The following is a 27,499-nucleotide window of genomic DNA, read 5'->3' as shown; positions in this document are numbered from 1 at the left end:
TTATTCCCGCTAAGCCTCCACCTGTAAAATGGGAATATTAATAGTATCTGCCTCACAGCAATATTGGAATTACATAACATGGTAAGTACGATAAGCGCGGCTGTGAGTGTGTTGCAATCGGAGCAAACATGCAGAAACGGCAGTGTCCCCTCAGCTTTTACCCACTGCAGATTCACCTAAATGCATCACAATACGTTCTGCCTGAACGCCAGGCTCCTCAGCCCAGAAGAACTAATTAACAGAAACTGGTGCAAGTTTAAACTTATTTAGATCCCGAACCTAAATTACCCTAACTAAGGATAGTGTATTTCCACCTGAAAAAGGTGCAATATTTTTGGTCAAAGTTTGTTCATTAAGGATCTGAATGACTATGAATTCATATCAATGAAATTACTGATCACTAAAAGTCAGTGCTTTGGTTTTAATGCCCAAACTTATTTTTTAATGCACATAAAATAATCAGACCATAGACTTAATACCTCATCAGTATTAAGACTGTGAAGCTTATTAACTTGTAAAAGCTAAAATGAATTTGCAGCATCTTATACCTTTAATAGAAAAAGCAACAATAACTGAATAATGAGAAGAAAGTTTTTCTCTGAACATAACCTTTTCAGCTGGTCTCCGGTAAGCTCTTGTGCGGAATCGGAGAAACACAGAATCTCTAAGGAACTGCAAATAAGGGTCAAAGCCAGGGGGCCGCAGTCCAGCACCCAAATTAGAAGGAAATGAGCTCTCCACCAGGGTACTAATAAGCTGGCAAAAGGCCCGCGTCAGCGGGTATTCTTCACACCGGGATTCGATTTCATTTAGTTCAACCTTCCAAAGGAAAATAAAGAAAATTTGATCATAGAAAAGTATCAGTATAAGGTGCAAAGCATTTTACAGATTATTAACTCATTAATATTGCTACAGTATCACACCAAGGCATATAACAGATTATTACCATCGTTCATTTAGAGGGGAAAAAAATCACAGAAGTATTATACACTTGATCTTAGCCAAAAGGCCAAGAAGCGATACAAAGTATTATATGACTCTAGATTGATCAGATGAAAGAATTTCAAATGCCCACATACTGTTACCAACTTTGAATTAGAAATAGAAATCTCAAATGTCTCTTTAAAAAAGAGAGGAGCACAGAGAGAGAAGAAAAGAAACAAAGTTCCACTTCATGTTGACCCAAGTAAGGTAATTAAGTGGAGTTCTAACTAAACTTTCAGCCTGGGTAGCTGCCATGTGACATCTTTTTCCAGCTCTGAAAACCCAAAGTACTTTGGTTTTTTTCAGAAAAAGTTTCAACACTGACCAGGAAACCCTTCAAATGAAAATACATTAAATTTGAAAATTACGGGAACTTAATAGAGTAAGAATAATTCTTAAGTCTTTCTATCATGTGATTGCATAAACATAGCATTCAAACTAAAAGGAAAACTTTACCTCTATACCAATAGCATGCCTCTGGCTTGGAATCCTTACAGTCTGCAGTATCTTAAAATAATAAAAATGAGATATGTTAGAGCATTCCTCATTCATCAGCGAAAAGTAGTGGCTTTGCAGTATAACAGTTGTAGTCTTCACCCACGGCACCCACATATCTTAACAATGACAATCAGAACTGACAACTGAGAAGTCTCTGTGGACTTCCACTAGCAATTGTGTCAGAGTCAGTAGAACTGCCAATTACCTGGGCTTCAGAAAACTAGTAATTCCTAAGTACACACAAGATGTGTTTTCAGCAAACTTCCTCTCATATATTCTAGGGCTGAATATTAAAAGGATTTATGGGTTGAAATCTCCCTGGTGTTCTAAACAGTGGTCTGTTTTACAACCAGTCCCACTGCTGGTACCAGAAAACGAAGATGTACACTTGTTAAGAACAGGTTTTTGTGGCCAGAAGTTTTGAGTTAAGATGTTCTGTCCTGACCTTGCTAGGAGCATACATAGTCTATTTATTGTCATGTAATTTAATTCTCTTGCAAGTTGTGAACACATTATTAGATGGGATTCTTTAAATTTAAAAAAAAAAGTCTTGCTCTAAGGATAGAACTCTCTAAAAACCCAATCACATTTCATCGCAAGTATAAAGAAGCACTAAGCACTTAAGACACTGATCAGTACCGAGGCACCGGTGAATGAAAAAATGAAGTATCAATACCAAACCAAAAGTAACTGAGCCTCTCAGCACGTGACAACTTCCTTAATTCTTGCTTTTATGAAGTATCACTGACATCCTCAGGACACATATGCTAGAATGTAATTAGAATACTTTACTGCTCCCTAACAGTTGCTTCTAGGAATAATGTGTTAGACTCACAGGCTCCCTTATGTTGTATTATTTCTAACACAAACAAGTCCATCCAACCATTTTCCTATAAATACCTCTATATAGTACATTCTTATTTTCCTTTTACCACATATAGAATAACTATGTCTTGAAAGAAAAACTCCAACAGAGCTAACATCAAAAGAAAGAAAAGGTGGTAGAGATGCTCACTCTTCTGGCACAGGACAGGAAGTGCACAGCAGGAAGAAGCAGAAAAAAAAGATAGGCATTCCCCACACTGAATGAGTACAGATGGCTTCCGAAGGCTTTCATGTATCATCCTGGTCTCAAAGACAGAGTTGAGGAATTCTGCCCATTCACTGATATCCTACACTGAAAAACTAAGCCTTCGGAGAAGAACCAGTCTCCAGGAACCCAGTGACATCGTCACCGATCGAGAGGAAAACCCAAACCTATTCGTTTCTAATGCTCAGGACCAAAATGGTAACTTGTAATTGGGAAATTCATGGTATATAAGTTTCAAATTGGGTGCTCTTGCTTCTACGATTATCAAGACTCACTTTCCAAACTGTGGCAATGAAAATAAAGGAGTTTGTAACACTACCTGAGTGTATTCCAACGACTGCCAGAGGAGAGCGGCAATTTCCGGCGATTTGCCGAAAGCGGCCAGTGTCCTGAGGAGCTCGGCCTTGAGGACCGGGGCAATGCTGCACTGCAGGAGTCCCAGGACCACCACCACAGGGGTCCACTGCGGGTGTTCGCAGAGGGCCAGGCGAGCATTTTCACTCTGCACATTAAACACAAGAAGAACAAGAGCCTTTCCGTTTTTGAAAGCTAAGAGAAATATGCCCAACAGTCATCTCAATTTCTAGCACTTACACTTGAGTATTCATAGGCTTACTACATACTAAAATAAAGATAAGCTTGTGCCTTCTGCTTGAAGTCTACTAGTAAAGCAAATCCAGATCGCTAGCTTAGTCATTGTAAAGAACTGAAGAGAAACAGCCCTTGTAAAATTATTTTCACAGCCCTAAGCATGAAGGTAACACACACAGAAATAAATTCCAGGGTCACATAAATCCTACTTTATATCCTTTCTGGAACAAGGTATTGGATTGGCCAAAAAGTTCATTTAGTTTTTTTCTATACGATGGCTCCAGTAGTGCTTAGTTGTCTTTAACTTCATTTGAAACAATTGTTAGATTGTATTGTGACAGCTATCATATCAGCATGCATTAAAAAAAAACTTATCATATCAGTGAATTTTTTTTGTGCACCCAATTAATTTTAATATTGAAAATGGAAGAAGATATGCAACATTTTTTGCATATTATGATTTATTATTTCAAGAAAGGCAAAAATTGCAAGTGAAATGGAAAAAAAGATTAGTGCAGTGTATGGAGAAGGTGTTGTGACTGATCAAACATGTCAAAGTGGTTTGCCAAGTTTCTTGGTACTGCTGACATTTTGGCCAAATAATTCTTTGCTGTGAGGCTGTCTGAGGCATTAGAAGATCTTTAGCAGCACCCCTGCCCTCCACCCACTAGAAGCCACTAGCGGGAGAGAGCCAATATACTCAAAATATCCAAATTAATACAGTTATTGGTAAAAATGAAAAATATCTTTTATTTTATGGAAAAAACATTAATGGATATTTTGGCAAATCCACTAATATAGTCTACTATAATATATAAATGAATATATACTTCTTTACAGAGAAAAAATGGAGACATATACGGTAGCAAATATTCTATTTTAATTCAGTAAGAAATAATTACTTTGTTTTGATGTTTACTAATGTTAAGCATTACTTAAAAAAAAACCCAGAAAGTTAGAAGACACCATTCCTATACTTCAGTAAGAATGTCAGATTGAGCAACTTATCTTTGCTCTGGTAAACAACAGAAACTAGAAGAGACTTCTGAGTAGAGAAATTATCTAATGAAAATAATGTTTTTTACAAAGACTAATTTGGTAGCAGCAGATAAGGTGGTTTGGTATAAGGAGAAAAGAAGAGTAATTCATTAAATAACTTTTCTTTTTCATTAAAAACATTCTTTATGTACCCCCCCCCCAACGCCTATGCAGAGTAACTTTCTAGAAGGATGGGCACCCAACAACTGATTCTTATTTGCCCTCTTCCAGGTTTATGCTGTTATTTTCTTAAAAGCTTATGGCAACGAGCAGGACTACTAGAACTATACCTTCTAAAGGCGAAGAAACAAAGAGCTTAAGAACAGAATCCTATAGGAGGCTTCCTGTAAAGATGGCAGATAGGCAAACACTGTGCACACCTCCTCCGATGACTATATCAAAACTACATCTAAATACACCTGAAACCTACATAATTTTATTAACCAATATCACCCCAATAAAGTCAATAAAAAGGAAAAAAGTAATGAAAAAAATTACAACTCAATTATAAGACAACCATCCTTGAGAACCACCTGAAAACTAGCTAAACAGAACTCTTATAACTAAGGATACAAAAGAAGCCACATCAAGACTGGCTTATAAAATGAAATAAAAAACAAAGCCAAACAGAACAACAAAACACAATTCTACATATGTGCTAAATTTATCACTAATAAACTCAGTGATACGCAAACATCTGGGGCTCCTTACAATGCCACTGTGCTAGAAAACCAAATTATACTCATATGCTGCGGATGGGTTACCTACCCAAGTGATGATGGTAGACGTGAGCTGTAGAAAAGCAATCAGTCCGTCCTGCTCCTTCTGGGTGATGCCACGTGAAGGCAGGTGACGGTACTGGACACTGTCTGCACTCGGGAGGTCCTTCCGGAGGTGTTCATGGTAAAGCATTAAGGAGTGAAAAAAATGTTCCCAGGAAACAGGACTACCCCCTGCTCCCTGAATATTTTCAACTGTAAGGAAAGACAGCACAGAATTTTCTTTCAAAAATGTCTAAGCATTTGCTTGGAAGTGGAGGAAGAAAACAAATGTAAAACAATAAATTTTGCCTTGCCCTGGCTGAGTAGCTCAGTTGGTTAGAGCATCACCCTGATGTGCCAAGGTTACAGGTTCGATCTCAGGTCAGGGCACATACATGAAGCAACCAATGAATGCATAAGTGGAACACACAAATCAATGTTTCCCTCTCTCTCCCCCTAAAAATCAGTAAATAAAGAAAATAATTAAAAAAAAAAAATCTTTGTCTTTGCCTGAGGTAAGTAATGTGCTGAAATCGGGCCGGAAGCCATCTGTGAGCCCCAGTTCTGGATTCATTTTCCTCGGGACTAAGAATGGGCGGTGTCCATGTAAATGCAAAGACAAACTGCCCTGGACATCAGCCCTTCATGACCAGGAGAGTGCCTTTGTTGTCCTCCAACTATTCAGGGCTACTTCTCCCACCAAATAATTCCCAACCGTGGAGCTTCAGCTCCCAGAGAGAGAGCTAACTGCAGTCTAGATTTGTAAATGACACTATTCATTACACGCTGAGCACCACGAGCAAAAGCACAGCGTACGAGACAAGCCAACCTTGACAGAGCTGTCAAAACACTGTCACTGGAGCCAGGCAGATCTCAGTTCCAATCATGGCTCCTCAATTACTTGTGACTCTGGGTAGATGGCTTCTCTGTTTCCTCACGTGTAAAAATGGAAGTAGTAATATCTACCTAGTAAAGCAGATGTTTAATAAATACTGCTTTCTCTTCCCTTTTGCAGTGTTTTTGGTTTAACCAGACTCAAGTCTGCAAGTTAAATGAGGACACTGGGAGAGGGATGAAAGAGAAACCATTAAGTACAGAAATTTAGAAAACAAGCACTTGTGAAAATAAAGAAATCAAAAGTAAGTGGCAGGGTATATATATATTTTGCTTTGAGCACCATGTGTGTTCTTAAAAAACTTTTAGTATTAATTTTGATTTTGTACACTGAACTGTTTTATAAAGCAAATGATAAAACCCCCCAATCTGTGAGACCACAACCCAGGCATCACTCTGCATAAAGCCACCCCATACTTCTTCCGCTGTTATTATAAACATAACTTATACACCTGTAGAACCTACACAAATAACCAATAGTCTTTAAAAGACAATGGGATACTGAACTCAAGAATGTCACAACAGACTTAAATGACATGCAGATTTTTCCTACCATGGCTACTGCCGTTGACCTTGAGCAGGCTGAAACAGTAGTGGGCGCACTGCGGCCCGCTGGCCAGCCCCTGGAGCATCTTCAGATAAGGAATATAAATAGTTGGAGGCAACAGGTCACCCATCTGTCTAACGAACTTTGACAAAACCACCTGAAATATGGGGAAAGCATTAGTTTACATAAAGCGTATCTTAAATTTAAGGCAACATGGACTAGCTAATAAAGACAACATACTAACTAAAACTAATTAAGTGCTCTGATTTAACCCCCTAAAGCCAAAATAATCTGGTGTTCTACTCATGAAAAGTTGCCTTTTCAAGCTTGTTATTAGCAATTTAATGCAATTACAGTATAGCATTTTTGTGAATATAAGGTACACTTTTTTCCAAAACATCTCAATGTCAGAGAACATAAGGCTACTCACTTTCTAAATATGCAAAACAATGGAGAAAATTTACCAATGTAAAAGTAACCAGCACAAAGATATACCTAGAAATCAGAGTTCCTAAATTCCAACCAAATTCAGTATAAAGACCTTGTAACGTAAAAGAATTTCTGATAGTACCTAAACATATTTTGTTTGTGTTCCAGCCAATACCAGGTTCCTACACTCCTGTAAGTCCACATGTTAGTTTTTCCTTTTTTCTTGCTTATTCCTTCAATCTATTATCAACAGCTAAAAATATTATTCAGGCTCAGTAGCTGGAACTCTCAGCTGAAAATATACAGGTCTCTGAAAATTATCATTAAATTTGTTTAGGTGTAACAATGGTTTTGCAATTGTGTAGATAAATATTCTTATTTCTAAGAGATATTAACTTCATCAAGGAGAAGTGAAATATCACGCTGCTTATAATTTACTTCAAAATACTCCAGCAAAATAAAAGTAGTCAAAATAACTGCAGTAGATGAAGCAAACATGGCAAGATTTTAATAGCTATTAAATTAAGATGGTTGGGTATGCATTAGAATTACTTTCTCTTCCATGGTCGAAAATTTTCATAATAGAAAATTTTTAAATCTTTAAAAATTTTAATAAATCCGTCCTGGCCAGATGGCTCAGTTGGCTGGAGCATCATCCCCTGCACCAAAAGGCTGTGGGTTCAATCCTGGTCAGAGCACATACCTAGGTTGCAGGTTCAGTCCCCAAGTGGGGGACATATGGGAGGCAGCCGATCAATGTTTCTCTCTCACATTGATGTTTCTTTCTCTCCACCCCCTTACCCCTTCCTCTCTCTCTAAAATCAATAAGCATATCCTCAGGTGAGGATTAAAAAAATTTAATAAATCCTTCCCTAAAACATTTTTTAAATGGAGAGAAAAATGAAACAAAAAAATGTTAAGAAATACAGTAAAAGAAATGGCATCTGATCTTAGGCTCTAGTATAGTTGAAAATTAAACACGAAAACTTCTAGAACAGGAAATCCCAAAGACAGATAGGGCAAACCATCTTATTTGCTACTGCTTATTTTACTTTAGTTAATATAGGATAGAATATGAGCTTTTTCCTATGTTATCTACTGACTCATAGGCATTTTGTCATTAGTTATAACTTCTAAGCTTTTTCCTTCAGTACTTGTACCTCTACTACCTTCTCCACCTTGTTAAGAATAAGGTGTACTGGTTATTGTCATACCTGTGGAAGACAGGCTAATACTAATAAAACTCAAATTAAGTTACACATAAAGAGACTAGACACCCTGCTGTCTCTAATGATTTGACACATACTTAGTATGTTATAAAAGCCTGACTACCTAAACTCCAAAATAATCAGAACTTCACTTTAAGAGTTTCAAATCTCCTTAAAGAAAAGGAAAAAGTATAAATTTCTAAAAGTTACATTAGTGGTCATTTGTGTTAACAGCAATAACATCAGGAAAAAAACAGTTTTCATGTTTTCGAACTCCCACTTACCATGCCAGAGTGGAAAAGTAAAAACCTACGAGCTCACCTGGCGCTGAGGAGGGCGCTGATGAGCCACCCCAAGGTAGGAGCCCAGGATGGTGGTCGTCTGCAGGGGTTCTGCGGGACACCAGTACTCCAGAGCAAGCTCCAGGTTAAAAGGGTTCTTCTTATACAGCTCGCCAATCTGCAAAGGAAGAAAGACTGTGAAAAGATACATATAACTCAAAAATTACTTTTAAATAAAAAGTCCCATTTTTAATGAATTCACCCAAGATACTAGATTTACAATTCCCAAAGTCAGGGGGAAAATCGTGGAAGGAGGACGACAACCCATGCATCGCGATGGCTTACCAAGAGCATCAGGTGCTCCAGGTCCCTTCTAAGTGAAATGGGGGGCTCATTGCCCATCTGCAAACTCATGTGAATCATTCGCGCATCTTCATCTGCCCGATTCCTCAACTGCTTCACCTAATAAGGGTATGACATATGGTTTCAGCTGTAAATTTATTATATGAGTGAACAATACTGAAGTCAGGAAATCAGACAACAATCTAAAAGTGATTACATAAAAGACAAACTGTTTAAATATCAATTCCACTTTAATGATATGAAGAAATATGCTAGAAATATTATATTACTCTCCGTAACTTAGAGTATCTTTTTAAGAAGATTTTATTTATTTTTAGAGAGGGGGAAGGGAGGGAGAAAGAGAGCGACAGAAACACTGATGTGCAAGAGGAACGCTGATCAGATGTCCCTCATACATGCGATAATTTATAATATCTATATCTTAACATTTCAATGCATTTTTCCACTATAGAGAGGTTGCGTTTAACTGCAATGTTTCCCAGTGGGGACGCTACTGACATTTTGGGCAGAACATTTCTTCACTGGGTCAGATCACCCTGAACGCTGTAGGAGGGTTTAGCATCCCTGGACTACCTACTAACAACACTGCAATAGTTATTTAACAAGCAAAATTGGCCCCACTCTTTCCCAAACACACTCTGAAGAACATTATAGCCCTAGCTGAGACTCATTACCTCACATTTGTGTCAACTAAATGCCAACTCAAGGAAGAAACTACTTCTCCCTGACAAAAAAATTGTAGCTAGATAAATCCAAAATTATAGTCGGAGATTTCAACACTCCTCTCTCAATAGTCAACAGAACAAATACTCAGCATGGCTATGAAAGACCTGAACAATACTATCAACCCACTAATCAAAGAAGTCTCAAGGAAAATAAGGAAATATATTAAATTGAACAAAAAAGAAAATACAGCATATCAAAATTTGTGACACAGGCACTGGCCGGGTAGCTCAGCTAGTTAGAGCTTCATCCCACTATGCCAAGGTTGCGGGTTTGATCCCCGGTCAGGGCAATATGAGAATCAACCAATGAATGCATGAATAAATGGAACAACAAATCAATGTCTCTATGTCTCTCTCTCTCTCAAATCAATAAATAAAAATTTTTTTTAATTTTGTGACACAGCTAAAGCAGTAATTAGAGATAAATATATAACATTCAAGGTTTCCATTAGAACAACAAAAAAGGTTTCAAATCAATAATCTAAGCTCCCACCTTAAGAAACTTAATTGAGAAGGGCAAATTAAACTGAAAGCAAAAGGAAGAATATAATAAAGAGCAGAAATAAAAAATAGTGAAACAAAGTGTAAGAAAATCAATGAGGCCAAAGCTAGTTCATTGGGAAAAATCAATAAAATGTATAAACCTTGAGCTGGGTTAATTAAAAAAGAGAGAAGACACAAATTACCAATATTAAGAATAAAAGAGAAAACATCATTACAGATCCTATAGACATGAAAAATGTGATACAGGAATATTAGAGAAAACTTTCTAGCAATCAATTTGAATGAAATGGACAAAGCCACAAACCACCAAAGCTCATTCAAGAATAATCCTTCATCTATTTTTAGTAATTCTAGTATATCCCAGAATTGTGTGAATAAATTGTTCACCCTATCCCAGCCATTTATTTTATTTATTCGAATTCCTCTCATCCTTCTTTCCCAGATGCCATTATCATTCCACAACCAAAGTCCCGTCTGCACTAATTAGGAAAAATGTTAAGCCTTAACCTGTCTAAGGCTTCATTTCTGCAAATGTAAAATGAAAGGATTAGCAGGCTTCTTCCTATTCCTACCTGCTGTGATGTTAATCTAGCAAGTCCTTCAAGGCTGAGGAGGGGTCAAGCTGTTACATCTTCCCTGACTATTCGAGTCCTGAGTGAGCTGTCCTTAGCTTAAATAAATCCACAGTAACTTACTATCTATACCTCTCATTTACTTACGGTTACTACCTGTGTTTTTCTGTGTATATATCTTATCTCTCCAACTAGGTTATAAATTCTTTGCTGGCAGGGAAATGAGTCTCTTACTTATTTGTCTTCTTTACAACTCTTATCATGGAACATGGAAACATGAGAAACTCAATAAACGTGATTCATTAAATAATACATAAGCACTCATTCTGTGATTATTTATTGCCGTATGGGTACTTTTTCCATTTGCTTTATGTTTTTCAAGAGGTATTATATTAGAACCACGCGACAGCATTACAGGTGTAGATCATTTAAGAGTGCTTTTAGTAAATATACACACAAAAAGTGATCTTACAGGACTTCGTTCCCTCTTTTATTTCCTGCCACCATTTTCATGGCTTTCTTGGGACAAAACGGCACACAGAATATGTGCTCTGAAGGAACTGTCTGAAATGGCTCTAAGAACCTCTTCTTTGGACCAAACCCTTTATTCAAAAATAGCCTTTGCATTAGTTTCTTTAATCTATTATGTTACCTGTATCAATACAGGTAACATAATTATATACTACATACTTTAACCCATTTATATACTATAATTAAGAATCTGAACAATTATCTGTGAAATGAGATTTTCTGCTATGGCTTCCAAATCATGTACAGAAATATAAATAAGACAACTGAGCATCAATCCCTAGGGTAGCATGGCATTCATAATTTTCTACCCATACAAGGATTATAAACCCCTCTCAATGTGAAATATTTCTTTCAGTTTATTCTCAGTTAACAAGTTTTATTATTTCATTTTCATGAATCACAAACTAATTCACAAGCTGTAACACAACTACTGTCAAATTTCTATACTGAGCCCTGGTTGGTGTGGCTCAGTGGTTTGGGCGCCAGCCTGCAAACCAAAAGGTCACTGGTTTGATTCCCAGTCAAGGCACATGCCTGGGTTGTGGGCCGGTCCCCAGTGGGGGGCCCGAGAAGCAACCAGACATTCATGTTTCTCTCCCTCCCTTTCTCCCTCCTTTCATCTCTGTCTAAAAATAAATAAAATCTTTAAAAAAAATTCTATGCTGAAAAATTTTATTAGTTTCTAAAACATAATGCTAGTTTCACTGATCAGTTTTAAATTATTTTATAAAATTCTACTACTTTTTTTACTCCTCCTAAATTATTTCACCTACCTTCATTGGCATAAGTGCAAGGAAATCTGTGATGAGATTGTGGATTCTACGAATATAAAATTCCTCCTGATAGAAGTTTTCTGACACCACTACAGATTCAGTGAGGAACAGGAAAACATTGTCGGCAATTGCAAGCTCTGCCATCGCTTCATCTGCCTCTGTGAATTCAGCGAGAGCTGGAAATGCATTTAGAAAAACAGCACATGGAAGAAAAGTTACTATACTAGATGACAAAATCTGTAAAAATAAAAATAAAGTAACCGTACATTACAACATATCATAATATTCTGTTAATGTTTCAAAATTGTTCAACCTCCTTGCATGTCCTATGCACAAAATAAGGCTGGGTTTATCTCTAATGGACTCTCAAACCCCAAAGAAGTACTGAGAAAGAACATCAGAAAAACCACATGCTCTTCAGTGACATTGTAAAGGATAATAAATTACTTCAGAGATATATGATGTAACACGGATGTAGTCAAGGAACTAGTATTAAAACATGAACATCTAAAAATGATGCTAAAGCTTTAATCTCAATGAATGAATGATCTGGATCACTCCAAGCAAGTCTTCACAGCCAATAGACGAAACCAAAACCTGAATACAACCACTAAGTAACTCTACTAATTTGGTAATCAAGTAGCAAAAATTGAAAAACAAATCTTAACCTAAAGATAAACTGGTCTACTTGTAATTTTTCTAGCTTTTTGTTTGGAATTTCAGATTACCTTAAAAAAAAAAAAAAAAAAAAAAGCCTCAACCTCCACATACTCCTCACCGAGCTTCGATCCCACCCATTACGGCCCATCTCATTCCACTTAGACCTCCACGCAGCCCCGTCTCCGCCAAAATTAGATTCAAGCGCATTCTAGATAATTTAACACTTCACTTGTGTTTCAGCATAAAACTCAAAGATACTTTAAAAAGAAAATAAACCATACACACATACAATACCATGATCATATCTTAAAAAATAATTCCTCAATGTCAAATATCCAGACAGTAGTCAAATTTACAATTGTCTCATAAATGTTATGAAAGATTTTGGGTTTTTTGCTTTTTATCTTTTGTGCAGTTTGTTTGCTTGAATCAGATCCAAGTAAGAACAATACATTGCAATTGATACATCTGTAGGCTCCTCCTACATCTTTAAAATATTTCCCTTGTCCTTTATCTGCTGAAGAAACTGGGACTTTAATTCTGTAGATTTTCCACAATGTGGTGTGGCATGCATCCCAATAGTGTAGGTAACATATTTTCTGTGCTCTGGATATACTAAAAATTGGTAGTTTTATCTAGAGAGACTTGATCTGACTTACATTCAATTTTCTTCGTAACAGTATGCCTTAGGTGAAGCTGTGTCCTTCCATAAGAAAAACACTGTTGATTACTTCTTTTGAATCTTATACCTAACATTGCTAGGTAAATTTGTGGTCGTCTGGCTTTGAAAACGCACTGTTACACAGCTTATTCTGCTTGACTGCCATAGAGACCAAATATAAACACACAGTGTACAACTGAAAGTATTTTCACCGCCTTGAAAAGGGTCAGGAATAGATAAAAACCAGGATAATTTCAACCAGGGGAAAACAGAGGAGCTTTTTTTGGTTTATGTTTGTTTTGCATTTTGAAATAAAACCTACATATCTACTCATTCCATAAAAACTCTTTGAGAACAAAATAGTTTTTTAATTCTTATTATGAGTAATAATGATTACTGAAATTCCAATTAAATAAATATTAATAATAACAGTAATTTCAAATCTTCACTTGAATTCATTAAATGTTGGAATTAAAACTGCCTGATGATCAATTCAAGAACCATTTATGGAAGACTATTTAGGTACAAAGTTGCATTAATAGCTTAATATAAATTGAGTTTTAATGTTAAAATCAGTATATTCAAATTTTGCAAAAGTTTAGCATAATTCCAAACATATCCTTTATAAAATAATGTAATAAACATATTTGATAAAATTAAGAAGTCTTTGAAGAAAGTAGGAACTAATATTTTTAAACTGAGACTTTTTGTTAAAATTTCTCTATTATTTCAAGAAATGCCCTTTTTTGCAACATAAGATAAACAATTCATCCTTTATAGCAATTTTTAAAATTTAATTTACAAAAAAATTATAGTTAAAAAATGTTCATTATAGCATCCCTAATTATCAAAGCTTATAAAAGGGGATGAGCATGTAAAGCTAAAGAGATTACGTAGCCAAAGATCTAGGACTTGAAACGGAGTCTGGATTCCCAGCCTATTCTTACCTAATATTTATTCTATTGCCAAAGATAGTATATTCTCTTGTGCCTCTCAAGGTCAGGGCAACAGTACAAAAAATTACAGCATATGAATCTGATTAAACCAGCATAAAGCCACTTAAAAGTTTAAAGGGTAATTTTATGCCAGAAAAGTATGGATAAGCTCCAGAAACAGAATTTGTACATGATTAGAAATACCTAATTAGGCACCGATCAGCTTTAATATAAAAACCACCTGACCAAAGAAAAACTCCTAATACAAAAAAACGCTTTGTGCAGCCCTCTTGGGAACCGCATGACACTAGTGTACAAAATCTTCTAGAATCACGCAGTTGACGAGACACTGGAATCAGCTGACACTCCCGGACTAGAAAACACTGACGTGAATAGCAAACTTTAGTAAAATCTTCCCAGATTTACCATAAAAACACGTGACAACTCTTGGACTTCAAATTACAACAGCAGCACAGTTCTCCTCCTGCTCGTGTGCACCACTACCTGAGGAGGGCAAGGCCATGAATGCAAACAGCGGGCCAGGATATGCTGCAGCGGGTGGTAAACTGTTAGGTCAATCCCACACCCCTTCTTGACTGGGTCAAAGATCTCCTTTCTAACATGTTGTATTTAAGGGAAAAAAGATGTCATAGAAAATCTTTGGGAGGCAAGGGGAAAAAGGCTTTGTATTTCACCATCTTACAAAGTTTCGTTTAACACAGCCCTGGGTAACTTCCTATGCTCGTGCTTAAATATGGCAAAAAGAACACTCCTTCCAAAATACCATTAAAATTGATGCACTCTTTCCCACACCTAAACTGCCTACAGTCAATTCACCTGTCACGTCAGGTAACTGAGACACTCCCCTCAGCGCCAGGGCCCAGGCAAGTCTGACAGTGGCTCGCAGCCCAGGCAGCTTCCAGGGCTGTGAGTCTTGAAGGCGAGAGTGAATTGTTGCGATGTATTGTCTCTCTGTGAACAGTGGGAGCTGCTGAATCATATCTGAAAACACAAAAACAGACCAAAAAAGTAGAAAAATCCTGACTCTGCTATACAGAACTGATGTCTAAAAATCAGAAAAATTTCAGAATTCTCATTAAAGAATTATGACTAGTTAACGTTGTTTTGAAAAGCCAAGTATTTACAGCTACTATAAAAAGTATACACAAACTAAAAACAAAAGAAATAATCCTAAATTTTAATTCCATTATTTTTATGGTTTTTAAGTGTACTATAAATATATTAGAAAAATAAAGAGCTACTCATGTTTTCTGCATATAAATTCTAAAACATAAATCAATGCTACTTAAAGGTCAAAATATTAGAATCTTACTAGATAAATAAGCCAGTCTGAATTTAAAATATCAAGTAAAAACTGACCAAAAACAAAGAATGCGAACTGCAAACAAGTACCTACTTTGATTGTAACATAAATGAAATAACCAAATGATAATTAAAGAATTTTCAATTTACAGTTCAGTTGTACTGTGGTACTTTAAACAAGCACAGAATTCTGAACAAATACTAATAATAAATAATGGGACACACCACTGACCATCCAAGATTTCATTTATTTTCTTATACTTCCTTTTGATGTCATCCTTTGAATAATTAGGTCACAACCTTCAAGAACATATTCTTTCGTTTTTGTTGTTAAATCCTCACCTGAGGATACATTTATTGATTTTTGAGAGAGGCAGGGAGAGAGAAACATTGATTGGTTGCCTCCCGTATGTGCCCCAACCTCAGGCAGAACCCTCAAGTACGTATGTGCCCTGACCAGGAATCGAACCCACGACCTTTCAGAGCACAGAAGGATGCTCCAACCAACCGAGCCACACCGACCAGGGCTAAGAACACATTTTTTATTTAATTTCCTGTACTTTGAAAGTTTCTGTCTACTACTGTACATGCACTGATAATTTACTTCTCCCATTAATCAACAATATACAGAACAGAAATTATTCATGAGTTGATCAATGTAAGCATCTGAAACTGATACAATTAGAAGCTAGTGCCAAAACCTTTATATCTTAGTTAGCCTGTGAAACTTTCCAGGCATTACATTATCTTTGGAAAGTCCCAGTTTACAAACTTTCATTCGTACAGCCTACCCCTACTGATTCCGCGCTTCATGTCATTCACTATAGGAAATCTGACCAACACGCTAACCAGCAGCATTCCTAGAAGCACAGGTGCTGCTTCCTGTGTGGCACACAAAGTACTGGGTGAACACTTGATTGCAGGAAAGGGACGGGTGTGTTTTACACAAGCCTTTCCTAGTGGCTAAGGATAGTCACCAAAGATGACAGGCAAATGTCCATTCTCCTCATGTACCTAATGACGGAAGTAGATGATACAATCAAGTGAGCACTGGATAATTATTGGAATAATTATAAATATCTATGATATTAAATGGCAATAATCTTTGTGGAAATTATTTTTGAGATCCTCAGTTCTGAGCAGTAATTGGGTTATATGGTTACCAAGTAAAATTTTACCTACTTCAGAGAAAATATGTCAAAGATGATATATCACTAAAAATGATAGTTCTCCTCTCTTAGAATGTTTTCATGAAAGGTTTGAAATGTAAGTAAATAAACAGGTAATTAAGTAAATTGGGCATGTGTGACTCATGTTACATAACTTTTAACACTTCCCCATTCCAAAACCCAAGAGGACAACAGAAACATCAAACAGGATTATAATTATTTTTTAAATGTGATCTCATATCTAAATATTCAAATTCAAGGGACAGGCTGGGTGAAAGAGTAAAGAGGGAAACATTGGGACAACTGTACTAGAAAAACAATAAAATATTCAATAAAATATATACAGGGTCTGGCAGAAGTAATGCTTGCTTGAGTGGGGTTGGTAGGGTAATAATATGGGTGTAATAATTTTTCGTTTTAATTTGGACATTTCACCTAAGATGCCGTATGGTGTGTTGGGTGCAAAACTGTTATGCTCCAGAATTCCATGCTTATGGTTTTGTAATAAAAAAAGGGGCATTATTTGTGCTGGACCCTGTACATACATTCAAATAGAAATGTATTGAACACAAAGGAACAAAAAGTGGTTTTTAACTTTAGTAGTTAAAATATCACACTTCTTAAATGTTATCTCCACAATTTTAAATCTGCTTGCTGGAAATAAATGTATTCTATTAATAGGTATAAAATCCAATACCGTCGCGTTCCTCTATGTTTTGTTCTATAAAACTGGTGTCAAAGCAGTACAGAAGTGCCATGACAAGAGCCAGGTTCACTGCATCCAAGGAGCCATTAGCCTCAACTGTCACATTTTCCAAATGGCCAATGAGGAGCAGAGTGTCATCTTTGCCTAAAGGTGACTGGCAAGCCCAGGCGAAAAGGCTTTCCGCCAGAGACTGCCTGCACTCCTTGATGAGATCGGAAACCTAGAAGTAAAATCGTATGATTAAATATGTGTAAAATAAATACTCATGAAATAAAAATATATAAATAAATCACACTGAAGCCTGGTCTTATTCTAGAATCTGAACTTTTATAAAGGCTAACTAACTAAATGTATCTGAATCCTACAATCTGGCCTCTAAAATTCTGAACAAAACCTACTGTTAATTCCTCATTCTGAAGTTCCAAGCTCCAGTGTGGGATAACCAACTTCATGAAGAGTTCATTCGAGAAGAAGAGCTAGAATGGTACAACAGGGACTAGAAAGAAGCTAAAACGACCGTGAGTCTATTGCGCAGACACAGCTGCCTGAACACTTTAATATGCATTATTAATTTTCCTATGCCTGTCCTAGAAGAATGTTCAAATTGTCATGACTTTTCTGCCTCCAAGATTTGACAACCCATAAACCAATCTTGTGAAACCTTGCCTCTTTGCGATGTTTTTCACTGCCCAAACCTCTCTCGCGCTGTAGTTTCTCAAACTCATTGTTCACATTAATGTCTGACACCAGAGAAAGGATTTTGTAAGTCAACCCTTGGTCCATCAGGTCATCTGTAAAGCGTGTTGTCATGGAAACCAGTTCTGGACTGTAATAAAAAGAAACCGATAAAGTTATAATCAATAGTAATGCTTATACTTCCTCATTCCATGGATACGGCAAACATTCTTTTAACAACAATGCTCCATTGTGTTACTGGAAACAACCAATGAATTATAACCTAGATCTTTTCATCCTTCTTAGATTGCTGAGTTTCAATAAGCTTCTAATCACAAATAACTGAATTATTTTTTATTTGTAAACAAAGTACATCTAAACTGTCCTGTCAGTCCTGGCAGAAAAAGGGAACATTTATGATTTATATTACACACATGACTTAAATTATACATATTAATGAGAAATTGTTGCTGTTTCTAAAATTATAATTCTTCAGATAAGAAGCACACAGACCTGAGTTCGAGGGTCCATGTCTTCCCTCGTCTAGACTGTATCAAAGCTTTCAGGGAATTTGCAATGCATCGCTTTCCGTCCCAGTACAAAAGGACAGCCACTAATCCTCTGGTGAGGCCAGGAAAGTGTGGCTGCTGGTGCTCTCCTAGGAAAGGACGTCGAGAAATAGTTTAGTAAATATATACCTATGTGCTTAGGATGAGACAAAAATCGCTACTTCAGAGAAGTCAGACTCTCAGGGCAAAAGGGGTCCTGCGGGTCCTCTACTTCAAACATCCATCCAGTTTTATTCTCTTTCACAGGAAATCGTTCTAATATTTAGAAGTTTCTTTCCCTAGAGTCTTTTTTGAAAATTAAACAGTCTTTTCTTGTGTTTCATCTTCTTCACTCACCTTTTTAACTGCTCTCCTTTGAGTAAGTTTCACTTTGTCCTTTTTTTTTTTTTTAAAGCACCCTGCCTATAGCTTCGGTTTCATTTCCTATGGCTTTTTCTTTCTTTAGCTCAATTACTCCTCCACTCCCTTCCCTTGTGTTCCCCAAATTCACCTCACTGCTTCACAGCCCTGTACGGGCGACTGCTCCCGTCTAGACGCCCTTGGTCCTCTTAAGCACAGTCCCGTTCCATTTGACATGTGCCTGCTCGCTTTTCAACACCTACTTTAAGCATCATATCTGTGTGAAGACTCCTCTGTACAACCCGAGGTCGGTTTAATCCTCTGCCTTCCAGACCATCACTAAATCTTGCACAAACCTGCATTGATGCACTTAATGGTGGTGTAATTTTATGTCTCCTTGTCTTTCTCCACTACTAGACCATAAGCTCCTTTACACTAGTTGGGGTTTTATTCATCTTTATATCCCTGAAATCCCAACCCAGTGCCTAGCGCATGGTATGCATAAAATAAATATTTGTTAAACAGAAATTCTGAGTTAAACTCAAAACTCAAGCACATCCATTTAACATCTCCATCATAAAATGGGAAAACTACCTTATTCGTTCTCAATATCACACTTCTTTAAATGCAGCCTTAGGTCAAAAGGGATTGTGGCAGCCACATGATTAGCTTTAGACTGATTAGACTTTCTTTCAATTAAAATGTCTACATGGCTTCTTTGCATGGCTCCTGTGTTATAATTAAAATGAACTGCTCATTTTATGGACATCTCCATCTTTTTTTCTATACAGCAGCCAAAGAAATAATCTCAAAGTTATCCTGGATTAAATCTTCTGCTTAAAATTGCAATTAGAATAAAATCCAAATAATTTTCATGGCTTGTAAGACTGAAGAAGGTCAGGCCCTGTCCGAGTAGCTCAGTTGGTTAGAGCATCGTCCCAATACAGCAAGGCTGTGGGTTCAATACCCAGTCAGAGCGCATACAAGAATCAACCAATGAATGCGTAAATATGTGGAACAGCAAATTGATATTTCTCTCTGTCTCTGTCTCTTGCTCTCTCCTTCACTCCTTCTCTCTTCCCCCTTCCTCTCTAAAATCAATTCTTAAAAAATTTTAAAAAGACTGAGTGTGGTCAGGTTCCTGCTCTATCCTCATCTTTGTGGACTCTCCCCCTCACTCCTACTGTCCCGGCCACAGCGGTCTTTTCTCCTCTCACAAGCCTTTGTTTTCACTTCAAGCACTTGCTGTTTGCTCCGCCCAGAACGTCCTTCCCCAACAACTCTGGCACTTGTCCTCTTGCAAGTCAGGTCAAATGTCCCAAAATCATAGAGGCCTTCCCTAAGTACCCTATTCAGAGTTGCCGCCATCTCCCTATCTTCCACTGCCTTGTTTTGTTTTCTTCCTAGAACTCAATATTATTGAAATGATCTTATTTTGTCTTAGTCATCATCTCAATCACCCCCTCAAAAACAAACTCCAAAAAAGAGCAACGACCTTACCTTCTCACTCATTATATGACAATAAATGCTTGTGCTATACAATTTCTGAGATACAGCCAGTGACTCTTTGCTGGCGAACTACCACGTAAAAGTTCATCCTAAAAGTTACATTACCTTTAACGCCTCCAGTCACTAAAGCCTTCCATTAGCCAAAGGGAAACAAAAGAAAATATTTTGAATGAAGTTTTTCAAATCAATGGCATCCTTAGAAACTGTTCTGGAATCTAAATGATACACTACCTTAAATTCTGGATGAATAACTTTATAATTCTTACTGGCTCACCATAGGTTCAGTTAAATGCCAACCTACCAGCGAGGAGAAGCTCAACAGCTGCGAGTTCTCCAATGTCAAAGAGGTCACTGAGGATAAAGGCCTCTTTAGTGAGCTGCTCCGGAAGAAGCCGGGTTCCCTGTTGACCCTGGATGGCGACTCCCTCGGTGCTGGCTTTCTGGACCTTCTCATGTTGCTGAACATTTTTTGGCTATAATGGCAAAAATAAATAAGGTCATGTGATGAAAAGACTACATTGGAGACAAGGTCTTAAACGGTTACCTCAAGAAGTTTATTCATAAGGCAGGCTCGTAACATGACAAAAGGGCTATTTCTTATCAGATAATAATCTACTATTAGACATTTATGAGGTGACATTTTACGTTACCTTCACCTTGTTATACTACAGCTACCTTCTCGGTAAGGGCTTCTGCTGAACTCTGAACTACAAAATTCTAAGAAAGAAAATTGTATACAGTCTTTCACGTTCCTAAGGAACTTTTCCAATTATATATGTAATAAATAAAAACAATAAGATCTTCAAGTAGAAAATAACAAATGGATATATGAAGCATTGAATTAATTAGTGGGACTAATGATAGTTTATTAATATATTATTTAAAACATAGTCTTATCCCCCAAAATGTCTTACAACATGGTTCAAATATTCAACAAATGACATACGGTACAGAATTACTTGAGGGATCTTACAATCTTAGAAATGTACACCTTAAGAAAGACTACAAAGATCCTTCAACCCAACTCCTCTGTTAACAGATGGCAAAACGGACACCCGGGTACATCAGACACCGGCCCAGGGGAAGACAGCTCTCGCGGCAGAGCCCAGACGGGAACTCAGCTCACCAGGCTCCCAAGCTAGGACTCTTCCTAATAAAAATAGCTACAAACCCTAAAAAGCAAAGGCCGTTTCTGGTGAGGACAAACTCATAAATAGTTCTTATATGATCTTGTTAGTCTGTAAAAGAAAATTGACAAACAGCAAGAAAAGGAATTTCCACACACAAATCCCCTCCACTTAAGTACTCTATTCCTGGATGGAAAGGATTTCAAGATGCAATAATTAATGATATGTTAGAATTTAATAGTTCAGCTAACACAACTCATATGACATTATGAAGAGCTGAAATTTTGAAGTGTACCCGGAAACAAATAAAATAACCAATCTTATTGAGCGTAGATGTATTAACTGTAACTCAGAAATTCCAAGGAGGCTCATTTTTCTAGAATATACTGAACTTTCTAAATGGTATTAAGATATCTCCTAGCTAGAAATGAATCAGTATTAACTTCTATGCAGAACAAAAAGAAGGTAACTGGTTCTAGGAAAAATTACATTTTTAGAGAAAACTTCAAATCAATGGACCAGTACAAGTAACAAATTTCATTTACATGCATTAAGAATTTATGTGCTCCTTCAATCTTTAAAAAAAAAAAAAAAAAAAAGCAAATCCAAGAAACAAAAAGGAAAATTTCCTACTGGATTTCTGAACAATGAGATGAAGTCAGGTTTATGTTTCTTCAGAATCATGTCAAGAAGGTGAACAGCTTCCGGTTGTCTTCTCCAAAGAGCATTTCCCACCGTTTGCCAAATGTCTTTATAAGGACCCCACAGACTAGCAGCTTAAAGAAAAAAATAAAACCAACATCAAATAAAACACATATTTGGAAAATAACATAAGGTGTTGTCGACACATTTTAGTCACATTCATGGACACTTTTAAACATACTGAGTTATATGTACATATAAACCAAACATTAACATAAAAGCATACTTATTAAATTCTCAAGCAAACCATAAGCACAACTTTATCTAACTTTATATAACATAAATTCTGACTTTAAGTTGGAAGACCAGACGAACCTGTTTTTGCCACTTTATTAGCCTTGTGACACGGAGTGAGGAAATAACCCCTTTACATTTCAATTTCCTTACACCTAAAATAAGGACGTCGCCTGCCTCACAAGCTTCAATGATGAGATGAGACACACTAGATAAAACACACGGCGCAGTGCCTGGCGCACCGCGGGCACGCAGCAAGTGGGAGGGACCTTCCGCCCAAACGAAAAGAGGGCGGGGCGGGCATCGGTGTTTGTAAAACTTTGCGGCTAAGAAAAAAAACAGTATTTTGGCTGGGACACTAATAAAAAAACAGCATAGAAACACGAACTACTTTTGTAAATTAATACAAAAACGGTTACATTTGGATTTCTAAAGGTAATAAGTAATAATAAGTAATACTGACCTTTTGCTATGTGCCACTGAGCACAGTTCTAAGCTCTTTCCCTGTATTATTTATCTCAGAACACCATGACGTCAGCACTCTGTCTTCCTCCATTTTTATAGATATGGAAACTGAGGTAGAGAGGTCCCGAACCGCACCCAAGGTCACCCTGGGCAAGCGAGCGGGGTGCGGAGCCCGGCAGCGTCAGAACGCGCCCTAACCCCTGCGAGCGGCGCTGCCTCCCCACAGAAACGAGACGAATTTAGGTCTTTCAGACATGCCTGGTAAACAGCCTGCTAAGTAAAGAAATTAAGATCCCATCTAGACATACCTAGGCAAATTTACCTAAACTCAGCCAAACTCACTTATCTAGAAATATTTAAGTTCCATGGACGAACAGTATGGTATCACAGGAGATAACAGAAACAATCCTGGTTTTCAAAAACTCACAGTCAAGCTTGGGAGAAAAATTGTAAGTAAGTAGGTGAAATATTTCACTGACAGTACAAAAAAGGAGTAAGATTGTTGCCACAGATGACAGAAGAATTTTAAAAGATCAAATGATGGTCAAGGGCTTCTAAGGGCTGGTTACACTTGTGCAGCAATTTGAGTGATGAGAAAAACACGGGTAACAAAGAAGAGCCAAGGGAAAGTGTGACAGACAACTCAGAGGGCATGAGTGAGACTGGTGGCTTCCACGTTTTTTTTACTGTCACCCACGGTAAACAATATTCCATATCTCAACCCAGTACATATGTACATGCAAAAGCGAAACAAGTTTTATATGAAATACTAACATTCATTTATTTATTTCACCAGTGCACTCGTATTTTGCATAATATTCCTTTTTTGGTGGAGGACACATTAGATTTATTTAAGACCCATTATTTTAAGACATTACCCTGAAGTCCAAGGTTTCTGTCTGCAAACAATCACATATGGTCCCCCTGTGTGTTTATAGAGACTCGGGAAGGGAAATCAGTCAAATCCAATCAATCACCCAACAGATGAAACTTAGAAATAAATAACTATATTAAATGTAAAACTAGCCTAAATTAAAGGATGCTCTGTAAATACGTTTAACTGGTATCTGAGAAAACACAAAACCAAATAAAGGTACCAGGACACTATGACATGAAAGTTAATCTAACTAAATTCATTACATTTCTATGAACAATGTCAGATGAAGGCAATGTACTGGGGAATTTTTTAAAAGGAGTGGATATGCAGGGAGAGGACAGACTAAATCAGTCAAGCTGGATCATTCCTTCACTCCACAAATATTCATGGAAGGCCTGGGACCATAGACTATGCGAGACAGACAGAATCCCTCATGGAACTTAGGGATTGACAAGTGGGACATTAAACATAGACTTCAAAAAACAATTACCAGTATAATAAAAAATGTGATGAAGTACAGAGCGCTGAGAATATGTAAAAGGGAGCACCTACCCTAATCTGAAAGATGGGGCAGGAAATGGCATGTCAGGCCTTCAGCGTGGGGGAATGGAATCGGAATGCCGAGACCATACAGAGAGCAATCATCCAACTCCCTGCTTTGCTCCCATACTTGCCAAACCTCTGATTAAAAATACAGATTGTCTTATAAATTTCTAGAGAAAAGAATGAGATGACGAACCAGCATGAGTTCCCATGCAGATATACTTCCCATCACAGACCAATAAATTGGCATAGTGGCATGGCATATATATATGTCTTTTACTGAGTTTCTTTAGAAAAATTCAATTCCTGGGATCTAATCAACTCTGGATACACTAACAAATGGAGTTCTGGACCTGTCAAAACGAGGGTCTGTCCTGGCTGGTGTGGCTCCATGGACTGTGTGCCGGCCTGAGAACCAAGACATCGCCCTTTCAATTCCCACTCAGGGCACAGGCCTGGGTTGCAGGTCAGGCCCCCAGTGGGGGGCACACAAGAGGCAATCACACATTGATGTTTCTCTCCCTCTCTTTCTCTCTCCCTTCCACTCTCTCTAAAAAATAAATAAATAAAACCTTAAAAAATGAGGGTCTGACCCTGGATCCTGGTGACCCCCTGTAAGATGCTCCTTGGATGGTGACTAGATGACTTCCCTAGAAATCACTTCCTTAGCCCTAACTACAAGGGGTGGAGTAATTGTGAGCCTTGGATTTCAGAAAAGATGGCTTTTTCCTATTAGTAAATGGGAAAGTTTGGAGTACCAGTAGATGACCCAATGAAACTGGCCCAATGGCATGACTGATAGACTAACTAGAATTGGAAGTGTCAGGGACCAAGGATGATAGGTTAGCCACTCCTGAGGTGAGGGAACCTAAACAAGGACAGTAAAATAGACACGGCCTGTTTGCAGAGTCAGAATTGGCAACTGACCGGCACAGAGTATGAAAAAAAGATGTCAAAAATGACTCCTAGGCAAATTTGAAACTTGCCTTACCACGAGTGTTTAAGATCTCTGACAAACTTCGGGGGAGACTGGTGGAGGGAGTGGGGAATACCAGGTAGAGGTGGGCAAAGGGGGCAAAATGGGACAACTGTAGTAGCATAATCAATTAAATATACTTAATTTAAAAATAAGTAAATAAAAAGAACTCTGACAAAGAGTTGACAAAAGAAAGTACACTCTCTGTAAAAACAACACAATATACACTAGAAGCTGTGGGGAACGAATACATTTATTTGTATTAGACATGCTTCGCTTGAATAAGCTCCGTTTCTGAAATGGTTCTATTTGTAACACTCAGCTTTAGACAACTTTTCAGGAGTATCAGGCCTGTGCAAAGCAGGCCCAACCCGCAGAAAAACAAAACAAAAAAACCCTGCACAGAGCCAGAAGGACGAGGCGCCCAAGAAAGAGTGCTCTTGAGTGAGATTCCCGACAAGCATTTACCGCACAGATGTCCTCTTAATTGTGCCCACGAAGCGTAGTACGTTTCAATCCAGGCACTGACATTCTAAGCAGAACGTTCACTTTCAGGAATCCTTGCCCCGCCCACTAGGCGCAAACAGTGTTTCCCAGGAATTGTGACAATCAAACTGTGCCCACTCTTTCAAAAGCCCCTGGGGAAGTTGAAACTCCCCGGCTGAGAGTTGCCCAAAGAGGAGCCACCCACCCCAAATCTTCCCGAGTTCCTTTAGTGCCTTCTACCTCGCCCCGAAGATCAAACACTCCAAAGGTACAGGAGGAGCATCCAGGAACTGGCCACGCCCGCAAAACTGGAAGTCCTGAGGAGCCCAGGGCACCCCTTCTCCGCCACCTTCCGGGTGGCAGGCTTCATAATCGGGGTCCTCGCTTCCTGCAAGACTCCCCCAACCTCCACGAGGGGTGCCGGTGAGAGTTGTCAGCCGGCGCTCGTGGCTGAAAAATATCTCAGGTCCTCTGGCCTCGTTGCCTGAGACCTGCGTACCCTTGCGAAATCACGGCCGCAGACACAAATAGTGTGCGGAGTGGGAAGGATCAGGCTCGGCCCTAGGCTGCGAGTCACTGCACTCCCGGTTGCAGTGAACCCCGTCTCCTTGCCGGACCCTCAAAGCCCAGCCCGGGGGCTAGAGCCGCAGCGCCGACACGCGCCATTCAAACTGGGGAAGGGGCAGGACTCTAGGTTCAGAGCTAAGGAGAAGCGGGCACTATGCTGAAGAGGCGGCCTGTATTCCAAGGAGCCTCACAGCCCGGTGTCTCCCTGGAAAACCGATCACTGCCCTGCCCCAGTTTCCCTTTGGCCCCGCCGCACTTACCCGAATTTACCGCCAACAGCGTCGCCATCTTGCAGGCGCACTAACAGAGGCCGGCGCGCACGGAAGCCCCAGAAAATGGAAGGCTGCCCGGGGCGATACCTGAACAGAAAGGAACCCCCGCTCGCCCCTCCAACCTGCACGACAGGCCGGCCCAGGCGTACAAAGGCTCGGAAATCTGCTCTGGGTCGCAGAAGTCAATTTTCGCTGGGATTATTTCCATCCATATAAGGCGAGGGCAACCCGATCGGAAACGCGAGGTCCTTGATTTAACGTTAGTCGTGCAGTGCATACTGGGACTTGTAGTTTCTTTTTCATGGTGAATAAAGTTGGTGAGGGGTAACAGAAAAAGATATTCTGAGACTAGTTATTGAAACGACTCCCACTTATGATATATAAGATCCGTAAATCCATATCATCGTCTTCATTTCAAATGAAATATTCTTGCATTACTCCCTTACTTCAGGGAATGGAGTGGTGTGCAAGGTGCCTAAACCCCCAAAAGCCAATTGAGCTGTTACAAACTAAGTTTTTATTACATTTCAATATATCAAGTGCATTACGTCAACACAGTTGCATAGAGTGAAACAAATTGTAACATTTTATTCTGAAATTTTCAAATGATACAAAATTAGAATAATGAATGCCCGGCTTCAATAGCATCACCGACCCCTGACTCCGTGAATCCCCAACACGGAGATTATTTTAATTTTTAACCCTTACTCAAGGACATTTTTTTTTTCCCATGACTTTAGAGAGAGAGGAAGGAAGAGAAAGAGAGAGCAGGAGTTGCCTTCTTGTGTGGGCCCAGAGGCCCACAACCTGGGCGTGTGCCCTGACTGGGAATCGAAACCACAGTCTTTGGGTCTACAGAAGGATGGTCCGACCAACTGAGCCACACTGGCCAAGGCCAACACGGATATTATTTTG

At 38.4% G+C, this 27,499-nt stretch overlaps 1 protein-coding gene across 1 annotated transcript in view; it reads right to left on the bottom strand.

Moving 5' to 3' along the window:
* Nucleotides 1–26,629, bottom strand: part of NUP205 (nucleoporin 205) — a 70,263-nt gene extending 43,634 nt beyond the window's left edge. Inside the window, exons 1-15 of the mRNA XM_054564623.1 lie at nt 26,573–26,629; nt 22,096–22,238; nt 20,637–20,808; nt 18,432–18,576; nt 17,910–18,069; nt 17,235–17,463; nt 14,883–15,047; nt 11,790–11,965; nt 8,667–8,783; nt 8,362–8,499; nt 6,410–6,560; nt 4,970–5,175; nt 2,892–3,074; nt 1,441–1,491; nt 610–819 (exon numbers count right to left, since the gene is read on the bottom strand). Coding sequence (XP_054420598.1) covers nt 610–819; nt 1,441–1,491; nt 2,892–3,074; nt 4,970–5,175; nt 6,410–6,560; nt 8,362–8,499; nt 8,667–8,783; nt 11,790–11,965; nt 14,883–15,047; nt 17,235–17,463; nt 17,910–18,069; nt 18,432–18,576; nt 20,637–20,808; nt 22,096–22,238; nt 26,573–26,600 — 2,274 coding nt within the window. The 5' untranslated portion in view covers nt 26,601–26,629. The remainder of the gene's footprint in view (nt 1–609; nt 820–1,440; nt 1,492–2,891; nt 3,075–4,969; nt 5,176–6,409; nt 6,561–8,361; nt 8,500–8,666; nt 8,784–11,789; nt 11,966–14,882; nt 15,048–17,234; nt 17,464–17,909; nt 18,070–18,431; nt 18,577–20,636; nt 20,809–22,095; nt 22,239–26,572) is intronic.
* Between the last annotated feature and the right edge of the window lie 870 nt (nt 26,630–27,499).

Source organism: Pteronotus mesoamericanus, unplaced genomic scaffold, assembly GCF_021234165.1.
Source record: "Pteronotus mesoamericanus isolate MK-2021 breed Mesoamerican mustached bat unplaced genomic scaffold, CSHL_Meso_final scaffold_85, whole genome shotgun sequence".
NCBI classification, from domain to species: Eukaryota; Metazoa; Chordata; class Mammalia; order Chiroptera; family Mormoopidae; genus Pteronotus; species Pteronotus mesoamericanus.
Note: the sequence above shows the minus strand (reverse complement) of the source record. Positions and strands in the feature narration are given on the sequence as shown.